The sequence below is a fragment of the Notechis scutatus genome, chromosome 1 (assembly GCF_049901735.1).
Source record: "Notechis scutatus isolate UNSWTSFEM ecotype Mainland chromosome 1, rNotScu1.2, whole genome shotgun sequence".
In the NCBI taxonomy this organism is placed as follows: Eukaryota; Metazoa; Chordata; class Lepidosauria; order Squamata; family Elapidae; genus Notechis; species Notechis scutatus.
The window spans coordinates 290,263,022-290,277,991 of record NC_142009.1 but is presented as its reverse complement, the minus strand read 5'-3'; the positions used below and the strand labels follow the sequence as shown (position 1 = coordinate 290,277,991).

The 14,970-nt window shown below is 33.1% G+C and overlaps 1 protein-coding gene across 4 annotated transcripts in view; it reads right to left on the bottom strand.

The window, feature by feature from the left end:
- The window catches only part of MIA2 (MIA SH3 domain ER export factor 2), a 62,015-nt gene that overhangs the window by 11,499 nt on the left and 35,546 nt on the right, over nucleotides 1–14,970 (bottom strand). For 2 of the 4 annotated variants that reach the window (XM_087951857.1, XM_087951859.1), the window contains exons 9-22: nucleotides 14,725–14,746; nucleotides 14,536–14,624; nucleotides 12,522–12,641; nucleotides 11,252–11,362; nucleotides 8,320–8,391; nucleotides 7,332–7,436; nucleotides 6,825–6,947; nucleotides 6,245–6,368; nucleotides 5,843–5,889; nucleotides 5,120–5,210; nucleotides 3,602–3,740; nucleotides 2,734–2,835; nucleotides 1,872–1,932; nucleotides 1,303–1,338 (exon numbers count right to left, since the gene is read on the bottom strand). In XM_087951857.1, the coding sequence (XP_087807983.1) occupies nucleotides 1,303–1,338; nucleotides 1,872–1,932; nucleotides 2,734–2,835; nucleotides 3,602–3,740; nucleotides 5,120–5,210; nucleotides 5,843–5,889; nucleotides 6,245–6,368; nucleotides 6,825–6,947; nucleotides 7,332–7,436; nucleotides 8,320–8,391; nucleotides 11,252–11,362; nucleotides 12,522–12,641; nucleotides 14,536–14,624; nucleotides 14,725–14,746 (1,242 nt within the window). The remainder of the gene's footprint in view (nucleotides 1–1,302; nucleotides 1,339–1,871; nucleotides 1,933–2,733; nucleotides 2,836–3,601; nucleotides 3,741–5,119; nucleotides 5,211–5,842; nucleotides 5,890–6,244; nucleotides 6,369–6,824; nucleotides 6,948–7,331; nucleotides 7,437–8,319; nucleotides 8,392–11,251; nucleotides 11,363–12,521; nucleotides 12,642–14,535; nucleotides 14,625–14,724; nucleotides 14,747–14,970) is intronic. The other 2 variants (XM_087951858.1, XM_087951860.1) reach the window with 1 other exon arrangement.

Here is a 14,970-nt window from a genome sequence, read left to right as displayed (position 1 = left end):
AGATAAAGCATGCAAATCCAATGTGTTTAGGTTAACTGTAAACCAGAAAAGTCCACATTCTAAAGCTTTATAGGTACCGGTGCACTCTAAATGTCCAAATACTTTTAGCATTAGGTGTGAATCAAACAGTCTGCTGCTTCTTCATTGTTAATTATGTTTAAGAATTTCTCCATTCATCTTCATCGAACTCCTGCATTAAGTAAGGCAACTGGTATGCACAGATATTATCATGGGTACTTATCTTTGGATATTATTATTTTTATGTCTGGATCAGTGCATTGGATTCTTGGCAAGACAATCATATCATTGTACTAATTCCATCCTGGGCACTACTAAGTAACAGTTTAGCACCTACATATGCATTTGGTTTTGGAAAGAATTACCATTTTAGCAAAACCTTAATCTATTACAATAGTAAGGACAATTCGCTTAAGGAATCTTTTTTTAACAAATAGGGACTATTGGTACTTAAAGAAAATAAATTATGAAAGTCACAATTCAGAAAAGAATGTACATAGCATCCACAGACAGAAAATGATTTTAAGATTGCACTTTTGATTTATTTTCTAAAAACTGGGAAGATATGCATTTAACTGTATGGGTGGCAGTTCTGCAGAACTTTTGAAAGCTTTGGTGACTATTCTATTTTTTGCTCTATCTTTAGTTTTCCTTCTGATGTGCTATAGGAAATGTGGCTAAGCCTTTTTACAAAAGTACAGCCAAGCATTAAGAAATAATAATAATAAAAAAAAACATTAAGAGGGAAAAAGAATGCTCTCCTTGGTGAGATAGATTGTGTCAGTGTATAAAGAATTTATGAACTGGAATAGCCATGGCAACAAGCCAGCCAATGGGAACTGTTTTTTGACTGAGACCCAAGGACTTGCTGTGAGAGCCATGTGAGCCGGCTTTAGTCTGGGTGTGGTTTAGCTATTTTGTGTTCAGAGTTCATTTCTCTCTCTACCACATTGCAAGAGATGTCTGGGTATTGTTTGTATCATGTTTTTGTATTTTGTAGATAAAGACGTTTTTCCTATATTATGAATCCTGCTCAATTATTTGAAAATGTGCTGGGTTATTCTCAAATAAAACCAACAGATTTACAGTTTGTAAATTATATTAAATAAAATTTAATATAAAATGTAAAGGAACAGGCCATTTTGAAACATCTATAGCCCCAAAGTGCAATCATGTCTGATAAAAAAAACTTAAGATGAACATAGATGTAACCTTATTGAAAACACCCTACACCAATGTTGTAATTTTTTTTCAAATGGACAGTAAAATAGTGCTTTAACTTACCCAATTATCATGAGCTTTTTTCTCATGTGAGTTAATCTATTAAAACAAAACTATACATTAATTTAGAAGTAAAATCAAACTGAGCAACATTTTGTGTTCTTTTCAACAGAAATCAAATATGGAACATAATACTTTTAAGTACTTTAAACTATAGAACATAAGTAGTAAAGCTACAATAAGATATTGCTTCAACAAAGCTCTGCAGCTAAACCAAAAACATTTAAAACCACTCTTCTCTGTATATTTACCAGACAACAAATTTTATTGAAAGAATTCAATAGAAGTCATATCATTGCTTTCATGTACATTTGAGATTCAGCCTTCTTTTCTGTTGTAGTTAACATAATAGCTTTAGTTAAACAAAAAGTTCTGAAGTTTTAAATATGGTTAAATGGATATGAGCTCCTGAATGAAAGGATGGATATGAATCAAAGAAAATTCCAACTGAAATAATGTAGAACAGCACTGAAAAGTGATTTCAAACAACAACTTTTTTCCTCAAAGAGGCCAATACACTGAAGCCATGTTATATGAGGTAAAAGAAAATTTTCAATTAAGAAAATACATACTTGTTTCTCATAAGAGCAAACAGTTCTTTCCAGTTCTTCTTCAAGATCTTTTACCCGATGCCTATACAATAGTATTAGGAGAAACTGTTATTATTGTTGCAAAATTTTATTAAATAATTTATAGCCATTAAGTAAATTGGTTTTATTTTTAAAAAAACAGATGAAGTTGACAAGGCAATTGAAAAAGGAGACCAATCAGACATCTCTATCTACCAAACATATCAGAACCTCCCTGTTGTAATTTCTTTGCTTACAAAACTCAGTTGTGCCTAAAAATGACAGGACGCATTGTGAATGGAAGTATTTTTAACTGAAGTTACGTTGAATGACATGCTCCTATTTATGGATCAAGTGGAAAGAATGAACTTTTAGCAGAATTATCTCCTCTGCTGAAAATAAATAAGCTTGCTAGTATTTGTAATTTTAAAAAGGGCTAATAAATAATTTGTCTAACGTATTTCTTAGTAATCATCAGCTATCTAAATCCCTTGTCCTCTTCCAGAAAGGTTCTGAATTAAATCTAACAAAGGATGAAGGGAACTCTTATTACCCAACAGGGTTTTTCTGGCTGTCTTCTGATTGCAATATCTTGCATCTTTCCCAGCTGTGTCTTAGGATTCCATGGTCCCCCAGACTAGTGGGGAATGTACCATAAATAACTACAACATGCACAACATCCGGACAATATACACAACATGGAGATGGGAGTTCTCCTTGCATGAGTGGGGCCTCCCTTTCCATTTGCTACTTTCCTCTGACATAAAACGCTACTAGTACAATGGTAGATTAGTACTCTTCCAATTAATCTCGATTTCTTTTTCAAAAATTTGGAATTGTTTAATATAATACTTGGTGAAATTACCGGTAAGTATGCAGTTCTTCAGCAGCATGATTCATTTTCTCATCGACTTTGGAAAGTTTTTCTTCTTTCTGTAAACGTTCTTTTTCTTCTACAGTTAATTTCCTTTTTAAAAATAAATATTACATTAGTCATAACTATTGTTTTTCAGTTTTCATATGAAAACTGCAAATCACTTGCACTAATTATAGAATTTAGTCTATACAAATATGTAGAATTTCCAAATAAAAAAATATAGAATTGCAAATATAGCAGTAAAAGAACTTGGGCAGAGTTTTTGAACGATGCATGATTTTATGATGAAAAGTTTTAATGCAGAACCTTGTACGATGTGGTGTGTTTATGTGTATAAACAAAATGATGATGGGGAGTGAAACTAAAACTTTCACTATTTAGTGTCTCTATGTTCTTTAAGTGGTTGGCAGAATTGGACCAAAAAAGTATCTAATTTCTGTATCTAAGCTCTTATATATTCAGGCTACACAGTGAAATAACTTTCAGGTAGGCTTTTTTAAAGAATTCAAAGCAACATTCAGTTTTTTGTATGACATTGATTGATCATACTGGTCCCAAAGTATTTTGTATTTAAATGATTTCCAATAAACCAAAAAACATAGTAAATAAATATTGTAAAATTACTTCCTTTAAGGTACCCTGTAGGATTTAGAGTAACTGAATAACTCCTGTAGAGCTGGATTTAATAATATTAATCTATTCAGTACTGGCACAAGAGAGTAAACTAGTAAAATAATTTGGCAAATTTAGTTTATATATTGTTCTACAAATTGAAAACATTTAATTACAGAGAAATAACATTCTGTAACAAATTAATGAGTCATTGATTAACCAATAAATCCAATACCAGTAATACCTGTGAAGATTCATTTCATTTTCTTGGTACAGTTCTGTCATGACTTTAAGCTTTTGCTGAAGCTTTTGAATTTCATTTTGAACTCCTATATTTTCTGACTTCAAATTGACATGTTCCCTTTGTAGTCTTTCAATCCGTTCTGTCATAAAGAAATAAGTACAAATAAGCAAATATTGGAACCATAAAACTGCAACTCAGAAATTTAATGTACTCGTTCTGAAAACAAGTGGTTTAATTTGATTAGAAATATTTTATTCTGCTTTATTGTTAGTTCACAATATTGTACATATTGCTATAGCTTTTTAAAGGAACTCTGAATATTAGTATTAATATAATAATATTAGTATTAATAGCTGAAAAATGACTTGTACTACTACAAAAATGCAAAAAATAATTTAGTTCCACATATAAATGAGGACTGAGTTTTGCTGTTGGAAACAAAGCTGTTAATCAGTGACATATTAATGTTCAAATAGTTGAAATGGGCCAAATACCTGCAAGCTTATCTGCAGGATTGATCAAACAGTCACAGAAAATGTCTGATGGAAGAGCTATTGCTATTAAAGATATATCACCAATTATTAAATCTCAGTCTTCATATTCTTTTTCTAACAAAGACAGTGAATGCTGGTTCAATGTGTTCAATAAAAACACAGCACAGAATGCTCTTTAGTGTGTTGTTAGTGAGAAATCCTTTATCTATTAAGATGATTTAGATGAAAGTTCAGGTCATATATAGGTCATAGCTCTAAAGCATTCACTGCTAGCCACTGTCCATCAGTCTGTAAAGACAAAAGCCATTAGAATATTTTTTCCTGCTCTGGTTGATACTCTCTCTGGTTGATACTCTATCTGTAAGAAGATTCAACTACTGCTTATTGATTTTAAGAAGAGAACAAACAGGAAAAAAAACCTATTTTTCTGCCTTAATGTTTTATTCCATCTTTTATTAGCTTCAGTGTTTACAGATTCACTCCCATATAAAAATAAAATGTTATTCATGATTTCAGTTTTTCAATTCTAACATTACCATTAAGATTTTGGAGATGACAACAAAAAAGATAAAAAGGAAACACAAACCAGACAACAACCTGGAAAAACCTTCACTAAAGTTAGAGCAGATGACAACACTTTCCTAAAGAATCAGTGTGGGATACTGTTAAAAAAAACCATTAAAACTTAGATTCTTTCATCTTATGAGAACTGAGAACTTGTTTAAAATATCTTACATGAGGGAATAACTCTCATTTAAAAGATTCCTAATTATCTAAATAAAACTGCTTTATAAAAAACTAAATCCAACCTCTAATGCCCAGTCATACTTACTTTTCATCTGCAATTTTCCCTATATGCATAGTCTCAGTGCATGCATAAGCAGATTTAGGGGAAGAGGGGATAACTAAGAATTGAATTATTTTTTCTAAAGTATTACTTTCAAAAACCTTAATTTTAAAAATACCGTATCAGCTTTCTTTCTTGCTCATTTGAAAATCTATGAAAAAAAAGTGATTACTGTACCTGCAAGTTCCTCTTTTGCTTTCTTTTCATCAGCTAATTTTGAATATATTTGATTCCTTTCTGTTTCCACAGATTTTAATTGAGCATTTACCTATACAATGAAGGAAGATAAACTAGGTAAGATCATTACAGCTAGTAAAGAATACATTTGCACCGCTATAACAAATATCATATTAATTCCAGTTTATTTTCTGTCTGTACTGTAATTTACAAATGCAGGGAACATTCTCCAATGAAATGTGATCAATGTATAGTTTTGTTTCTAAATATACAAGCCTGTTATGTTCTTGATGAAGGAGAATGGAGAACAATGTTGACAATTATAGCTCCTCCCAAAGGTTCTTGAAAAGATGGTCTTAGGAATTCGGAATGTCTACTATATTAGGTAACCTACAGTTGTAGTGCCCTTCCTAGTTGTAATCGAAATTCCCAAGTCTTAAGAACATCTTTTCAAGGATCTCGAGTGAGGGAAATTTTCTTCTTAGCTCCTCTGCTCAATGGAGATGTAACTGTTATCAATTCCTTTAGCAAATAGCTTCTGTAATTCTGGAATCAATCCAGAAAGTTTAAGTGACTTCAAAAAATTGCTTTAAAAATTGCTTATTTCATTAACATTCTGACCTTCAATTTATAAAGTATTTTCTCATGGTCCGAATAACTATTTTTACACGCTAATCTTTAGATTTTAGAATAGTTAAAATCTTCACAGTATTACCCAATTACCTTCGCAGCATAAATTAGCTTCTTTACTGTTTCTTTTTCTGGAACATCTAGTTATAAAGAAATCAAGAGAAAAAGTAAAACTCTGAGAAATAATCTTGAATTTATGAAAATAATACTAGCACTACAAATATTCTTTTTGTCCTCTCCCTTAACATGTTAATGTGCCTTTACGTGGGCACGTTAGGTTGAGAAAAATGATTCTGATCTTAATATGCCACCATGACAAATCCAGAATATACTAATATAAAGCTTTTGAAGAAAAAATATTATGCCTTGAATGAAATAGGCTATTCTCTACAAGCATGCATTATAATTTATTTCTTTTTGAAGACAAAGTTTATAATGACAGTTGATGAAAGTTATAATGAAAGTTTCCTATCTGAAATCTGAAAATATTTTTACCAAAGTGCTGCTTGTTTTCTGTTTCATTCTTTATATCATTTTCCTTGTGGTTGTCACCCATAGAATCATGTTCTCCTGTTGCACAGCTCCAGTCTTTCATTCTTAGCAAGCAGTCTGTCAGAGACTAAGTAGCATTTTAGAATAGAAAGAGAGCGGGTGAGAAAGAAAATGAATGAATCTCGGGCTCTATATTAAACAAATATCAAGATAATACGTTTCATACTCAAAATTACATTTTATGGGTATCTTCATTTGACAATTTCTTCCAAGAGAGAAAAAAAGTTTTTAGGCACTATTGTGGCAAGTCAGGACCCTGTAAACATTAGCAAAAATGAATTTACAGAATGGGAGGCAAATTTCAATTTCCATCCAATGAAGATTTTAAAACAGAAGCCAGAACATGAAAACATTTTCTCCTTATGAGGCATCACAAATCTCTAACTAGCAATGGTTTATTTGATTTATGAAAGAGCCACTTGCATTTACCTTAAAATCTGTTGAATAATTCTTCTGAGAACAATCTATAATTTTCTTTGCTAGACCACTCAATGCTAAAAAATTAAAAATATGTGTACTGTACCTTGACTTGACTTTCTTTATTTTTAAGAGCTTCCTCTAGATTTGCTTGAGATGATTCATACATTTTTATCTGCTCATTTAGTTCATTAAATCGTTCGTTCCATCCTTCAGCTTCTTGTAATAACTAGAGAGGGGTGTTTGAAAAATCACTATATTATATCAAAGAAATGTAATACAAATCAAACAAAAAACAAACTGAATAGTAAAAGCTGAGTTAGGAGCTTAGAGATGTTATGTTGCCCACTACCTTTTCTACACATGATCTTTCCATTTTCAACTGTCCCAGTAATCACTAGATGGGTTATAAATGGTTTCACAAAGGGCTTTTTTCATCAGTACTAAATAAATTTATCTTGTAAAAAGCAAAGTCTCAAAATTTAATTACTTATAAAAGCAGCAGCTCTGCGAAACCTTCTTTCTTTGGATGAATTTCTTCTTTTTCTTATAGTATTTAACAGTTTAAAGAATAAAAGTCTAAGTATGTATAGAGTCAGTGAAAAGTACATACTTGTTTTTCACTTTCATGAAGATGTCTGTTTTCCTCTATTGCATCTTGCAATGATGTTTTCAATCTCTCTCTGTTAATTTCATATACTTTTAATGTGGTTTTGGCCTAAATGACATGGAGACCATATAAAGCTGCATGCATCGATTTATTTATTTAACAGTTTTGAAGTACCTTCCTTAAATCAATAAATATATATATATATATAGAATGCAATGTGTCATATTGGCAGTGGTCTTGAAAAGTCAGCCACAGAAAATGCAATTCTTCTGAGTCATAAACAGTTACTTGTCTGATTGCTTTTGACAGTACTTAAACAGTACTTTCCACATGAATCCCCAGAAATACTGGGAGAAAAATAATAGAAAGATTCCAAAGTAGTGCTAATATAGCTCTTGCCTTCCTTACTGGAACACCTATTAGGCTACACTACTAAGGAATATACCCAAATATTTTTTTCAAGCAAAGGAATATTGTACAACACTATATTTTCATGACACAGGATTAAACAATGGGTTTGGTTCTGAAAATGAGGTAAGAAGCTTTGAAAAACAATAGGACGATCTTGGTCAGATTTATCTGAAGTACTGGACAACATATCAGAACATAAATAAAGCATTCTAATTTCCCCCCCAAAGTACCCAATTACTGTCAAAACCAAAAAAACTAACTCCAGTAGTACTAAGGAGACTTAATCTATTTATGACTATTAAAACCTTGGATCCAGGCAATGCCAGGGAGATAAAATAAGCCATTTTTGTGCATATCAAGCTCAGCTTTCCTGTCTGATCTTTTACATTAAAAAACTCTTTTAAGTTAAATAGGAAATTAACAAGTTGCCAAATATCAACATCCATAATCAGCTTTATTTCTAAGGATGCTACTGGCTCCTCAATCAGCCTCATCACTTTTTAGAGGAAAAAAAGAGCATTGTCAAGTACACTGTTTTGAAGCATACCTATTTGCCCGTACAAACATCAAGTTAAATTACCTCAGCTACTTGACAGTGGATAGATTTTGCTTCATTTTCTAAAGATGCCCTTCTTTTCTGTATTTCAGCCATCTGCAACAACATTAAACATTATTTTACAGAAAACTTTCTTCAATGTGATTAATACTGCCAACTCAAAATGTCTGTGCACTGAATGTTTTAGTTTTACTATTATATTTTTTTCATCTTGGCAACATATTGTTCAAAATTATTTTCAATTGTTAAGATGCCATATACATACGTTACATGAAAGAGTCAGTCATTGTCTTGTCATCTTTTCACTTTTCCCTCTTTAATGTTTTAAATGTTTTTTTAAAAACCCAACACTATAAATGTGACTACGATAAATAGCTACTATGATAAACAGTAATTCTTCCATTTTCCAAAAGAAATAAATAATTCAGTCTGGTCATAGATATAGCCAGATTTCACTGTTTTTAATATCCTGTGATACTTAGACCCGTCCCTTATCCACTCTTTTTCTAGCAAAATATTTTGGAGTCAAATTTTTTAAAAAATATCTGCAAGATTGAAAAAGACCTTAGAATGATATACTTTTAAAAAGGAAATTTTCTAAAAATATTTTAAAACTTTAATCAAGGGCCTGTATTGCAAACAAAACATTGCTTTAATTACAGTTTCCTCATAAGCTTGCCTAGCAGATATCTAGGCAACGAGTTTTTTCACAAAGAAAAAAAAAAAAGTTAGAGCCTGAGTCTACCTAAACTATAAACATCACTAACATAAGGGAATCTGATTCCAACTAGCATTATTTTTATGAAGTATCTTAAGCATAACACAGATAACTGAGGAAAGAATTAATCAAAAGTTTGTGAGATCATAGCACTGTGTTGAAGATTAAAACTTATTCAAAATATCGTATTGTTATTTCTTTTTCTAATCTTCAACTACCAAGTATCAATAAATATTTGACATCCTCTCTCACAAGCATAATTAAATTAAAATATTTAAGAAATTAATTAGATGTTCAATTAAAACAAAAACAAAATTTGATACAATATATATAGCAATAGCACTTACACTTATATACCGCTTCACAGTGCTTTACAGAACTCCCTAAGTGGTTTACAGAGTCAGCATATTGCCCCCAACAATCTGGGTCCTCATTTTACCAACCTCAGAGGAATTGAAGGCTGAGTCAACATATATATATATAAAACTAAATATACTATATACACTGCTCAAAAAATAAAGGGAACACAAAAATAAGACATCGTAGATCTGAATGAATGAAATATACTTATTAAATACTTTGTTCATTACATAGTTGAATGTGCCGACAACAAAATCACACAAAAATTATCAATGGAAATCAAATTTAGCAACCCATGGTCTGGATTTGGAGTTACACTCAAAATTAAAGTGGAAAAAAACACTACAGGCTGATCCAACTTTGATGTAATGTCCTTAAAACAAGTCAAAACGAGGCTCAGTAGTGTGGCCTCCACGTGCCTGTATGACCTCCCTACAACGCCTGGGCATGCTCCTGATGAGGTGGCGGATGGTCTCCTGAGGGATCTCCTCCCACACCTGGACTAAAGCATCCCCCAACTCCTGGACAGTCTGTGGTGCAACGTGCATTGGTGGATGGAGCGAGACATGATGTCCCAGATGTGCTCAAATGGATTCAGGTCTGGGGAACGGGCGGGCCAGTCCATAGCATCAATGCCTTCGTCTTGCAGGAACTGCTGACACACTCCAGCCACATGAGGTCTAGCATTGTCTTGCATTAGGACGAACCCAGGGCCAACCGCACCAGCATATGGTCTCACAAGGGGTCTGAGGATCTCATCTTGGTACCTAACGGCAGTCAGGCTACCTCTGGCGAGCACATGGAGGGCTGCGTAGCCGCCTAAAGAAATGCCACCCCACACCATTACTGACCCACTGCCAAACCAATCATGCTGGAGGATGTTGCAGGCAGCAGAACTTTCTCCACAGCGTCTCCAGACCCTGTCACGTCTGCCACATGTGCTCAGTGTGAACCTGCTTTCATCTGTGAAGAGCACAGGGCACCAGTGGCGAATTTACCAATCTTGGTGTTCTCTGGCAAATGCCAAACGTCCTGCACGGTGTTGGGCTGTAAGCACAATCCCCACCTGTGGACGTCGGGCCCTCATACCACCCTCACGGAGTCTGTTTCTGATGGTTTGAGCAGCCACATGCACATTTGTGGCCCGCTGGGGGTCATTTTGCAGGGCTCTGGCAGTGCTCCTCCTGTCCCTCCTTGCACAAAGGCGGAGGTAGCGATCCTGATGCTGGATTGTTGCCCTCCTACGGCCTCCTCCACGTCTCCTGATGTACTGGCCTGTCAGTGCCTGCATGCTCTGGACACTATGCTGACAGACACAGCAAACCTTCTTGCCACAGCTCGCATTGATGTGCCATCTTGGATGAGCTGTACTACCTGAGCCACTTGTGTGGGTTGTAGACCTCATCTCATGCTACCACTAGAGTGAAAGCACCGCCAGCATTCAAAAGTGACCAAACCACCAGCCAGAAAGCATAGGAACTAAGGAATGGTCTGTGGTCACCACCTGCAGAACCACTCCTTTATTGGGGATGTCTTGCTAACTGCCTATGCTTTCCACCTGTTGTCTATTCCATTTGCACAACAGCATGTGAAATTGATTGTCAATCAGTGTTGCTACCTAAGTGGACAGTTTGATTTCACAGAAGTGTGACTGCCTTGGAGTTACATTGTGTTGTTTAAGTGTTCCCTTTATTTTTTTGAGCAATGTATGTTGACTCAGCCTTCAAATATGTTACTTTTGTCAAATAAGCAAAAATGAATCAACCATGAGATATTACCCACTTTTTAAAAAATGAAAAAACAAGATATTAGATATAATATATAAATTGCATTGTAATATTTTTGCTTCCGAAAGTTTGCTTTGTATAGAAGACTTACCAAATCATCCTGTTCTGATTGTTTAGATTTCTTTTCTTTCAATTCTTTTTCTAAGTGTTCTATTTCATTCTTGAGTGCTGAGTTTGAACCATTCAGTTCTTCATACTGTATCTAAAATACCAAGTTTTAAAACATGCTGATATTCAGAAGTACGTGTTCTAGAACACAATAGTTATTAAAAACTTTTAGCTGTAATTAATCATCACAAATTAGGAATAGCCCTAAAAATAAAATATAACCTAATACAAATTTATCAAGTTGTGTACATGTCATAAAAATGACAAAGCTCAATTCAAGAATATCTAGTCAAATTCTCTAAGTTGACTCAAGAGTTATGTACAAGCTTGCTTAATATATAGCCTAATTCTATTTCAGAAACCTATCATAAATTAGATCTTTAATATTAGAGAATATTAATAATCCATTTCCTGAACATCTAACATTATGGCTTAAACTCTTATTTATTTCGAAATGGCTCAAATCTTTTGGTCAATCTTATTTGCTATATGCAGAAATGCTATAATTTTCAACATTCTAGATTCTACTTTTACACGAGAAAAATTTAACTTGATTATGCTGCTCAAGCAAGAGGTGTGTAATAATGAGGATAGTATTTTGCAAATACTTGTATTATAAATGTTGAGGTAATTCCCCGTTAGGAGAATGAGCACATACAGGAAAACGTAGTGAGAGTAATGTTGAATAATACACACACAGCACACAGATACACTGTACAGTAAATGTAGGTTTTTACTTCCAATAAATGTTTAAGCAAAGTCCAAGATAAGCAGTTCAAGTCATTCACAGTTAAAGCAGTCAGTTTCCAGTTCAGGGATAATCCAAATATCAAAGTCCAGTATCAAAAACAGTTCAGTAACAGACTTACATCAAATCCAAGAATAACAGTCAATAGGGAAATATGGAGGAACGGCAACTCTCTCCAACAGAAGGAAACAGAGACTCACTCACTTCACTGAGACTCTCTTCTGAGACTAAACACACACTCCTAACAACCCAGGTTTCTGGCTCCATCTTATGGCCGTTTGAGAAACCACACCCAATTACAGTTTTTGCATTTTCTTAAAGATACAGTATTAAAATGTCTATCCTGGTTTATATATTTCCAACCCAAATAACTGTTGGGTGACTTACATTCCTAACAATAAGCTATCATTAACTGTACTATGTGGGATTGGAATTCCACTTACAACTACTTAATTATAAGCACAAATAAATACTAAGGAACCTTTGAATAAACCCACATACTTACATTTGAACCAGAATACCCCACAAGTAGTTTTCTCTCTTCCAATTTTACCTTAATATTTGATGCAATGGTTGACTCTTGTAGAAAGCTGCCATCTTTCAGAGTGTTTTCTAATTCTGCATACTAGAACAAGAACATCATGTTAAGTTTGAAACAAAGAAGGAAATAACAGCAGCACTTCTCATTTTGTTCCAATAGTTCAAATTAATTTTTTTAATTGTTTTTAATGACAATCTGATCCAAGAGCAATCTAAGATTGCACAAATGAAAAATTATTTAGCACAAAAACTATCCCTTTCTAATAAATTCTCAGAAAAATTGGTCTAAAACTTTTTATCATTTCAAATTTAATTATTCTCAAGCCAATATATAATATTGTACATATTGAATAACTTTATTAAAAATATAAGCCATAGTTTCATTTCAAAAATAACATATTGGGGAAATATTTTAGTATGAAAACCAAATTTCAAATAAAAGATTTAACTATTTCTAGATTCTTCAGAACACTGCTCCTTCCACATCATCCCTGAAAGTAAATCTGGTTTTATGTGCCTTTTTGATGTAAAACATACAGGAAAATATTTGATTTAATAAGTCAGAAATGCATCAGAATTGAGTGATTAAAATGGATACTATTATAGACAAGATACAATTAGAAATTATGATGACAAAATCTGAGAGAAAGTCCCTCTTAAATTCCTTATATTCCTTACCCTGTCAAATGCAGGACAGAAAAATAAGAGACTTAACATTTTCTATTCATTAAGAACCAGATTCTGGAGGTCAGCAAAACCTGATTCATGTTAATTAATTCATTCCTTTTGGCAGACCAATCAATTACTCATGTGCTGTGAGAGAATTGAGCACTCTTACACATTATATATTGACTACAAGCACATTCTTCTCCGTTTTAGCATTTTTGTTACTGAAGAACACATCTACTAAAGAGCATTCTTACTGCTGTCCCTGCCTAATGAGGTTATATAAAAGAAAAAAGGGGGAAAGCATTAATTACTAGGAAAAGGGGAAGAAAAAACTTCATCTCTAATTAAATCAAAATGGTTTGCTAATACAATGTCAATAGTATTAGCCAATACTATTTACTTTAAGTCAATAGAACTGACTTAAAGTAAACAAGTCAAATCATATTGTTTCCTAAAAAGTTAGTGAAACTATTTAGTTCTGAGCATAGAATAAAAATATATTAATTAAATTTAATCTAAAAATCCAATAATTAGCTTAAATGTGACAACCATGAAGTGAGAAGGCTGAAATTCTTGTGCTTTGTTAAAAGGGATGTTCAAATCTAGTACATCTAGATTTAACATTAATTGAAATTACTGCAGAATGATTCTTTAGAGAAAGTTAAGACTTTCGTTTGCGAGGGATGGTGTAATTTCATCATCCTTTCCTATTTCAAGATTTCTTAAGGTATGACTTCCTGTGTTTAAGAAATCTTAACTCCCAATAAATATACATTGGAGCTTAATCATACTGACAAGGAAGATGCCTCATTGAAATAAGCTGAAATAAGCTTCACTGAAAAAAATAAGCTGAAATAAGCCTCATTTTAAAAAAGAGTGTATGGGACTTTATGGATAGCTTGTTATCCCATTCACAGAGATAGCAACTTTTCTACTAAGTTGGATGTAAAAAATTACTACTCTGACTAGAGCAGGAGACCTTGCAGTGATGTTACCAAAAGGAGTGACAGATTTCTTTAGGGCTCTTTTTAAACTCTTCTCTGGGCTTGAGGAAATTTAAAAGAATGGGGACAAGCAAGCTATTCCAATTGTGATCCTTAAATCTCTCCACCACAAAGTGGCCCAGGCCAAAACCATTCTGTTCTGTTTCCACCTCAATCCTTATTTTACCAAAAAAAAAAAAAAAAAGGCATTATTTATATCATCATATTTGGCCATTTTGCTAGCAAGTTCTGATAGTGAAGCCCATAGACTGCCTATCTTTCCATACCTATTTGCTCACATTTGAACTGTGAAGTAATTAAAATTACCTCTTTTTTGTGGAGACTCAGTTTATCCATTAATTTACATCGCTCTTCAATTAGTTCAGCAATCTTATTGGCAAGCTGCTTCTCTCTTTCTAAAAGAAAAAAGAAAGAGACGAGTATTATGATCTTTAACAGAAAATAGCCCCAACACAATTCTACAGGGCTTAACCCATAGAAAATAAATTAACTTACCTAAATAAAGTCTACTTTTAACCTGCAAAAAAGAAAAGAGCAAATATTGCAGTTTGTTCACAACTTCAGAGGAGATTGAAACTCAATTTCCAATTTAAATTTTAAGATTAGTATAGCATAAGAAAAAAAAGTAGACTTGGTATTGTAGCAAGCATAACATAAACCTTACACTAATTAGATAAGAAACCTAAAATGGAAATAATAATACATTTTTTCCTAGAATGTGTTTTCTTCAACCATAACACA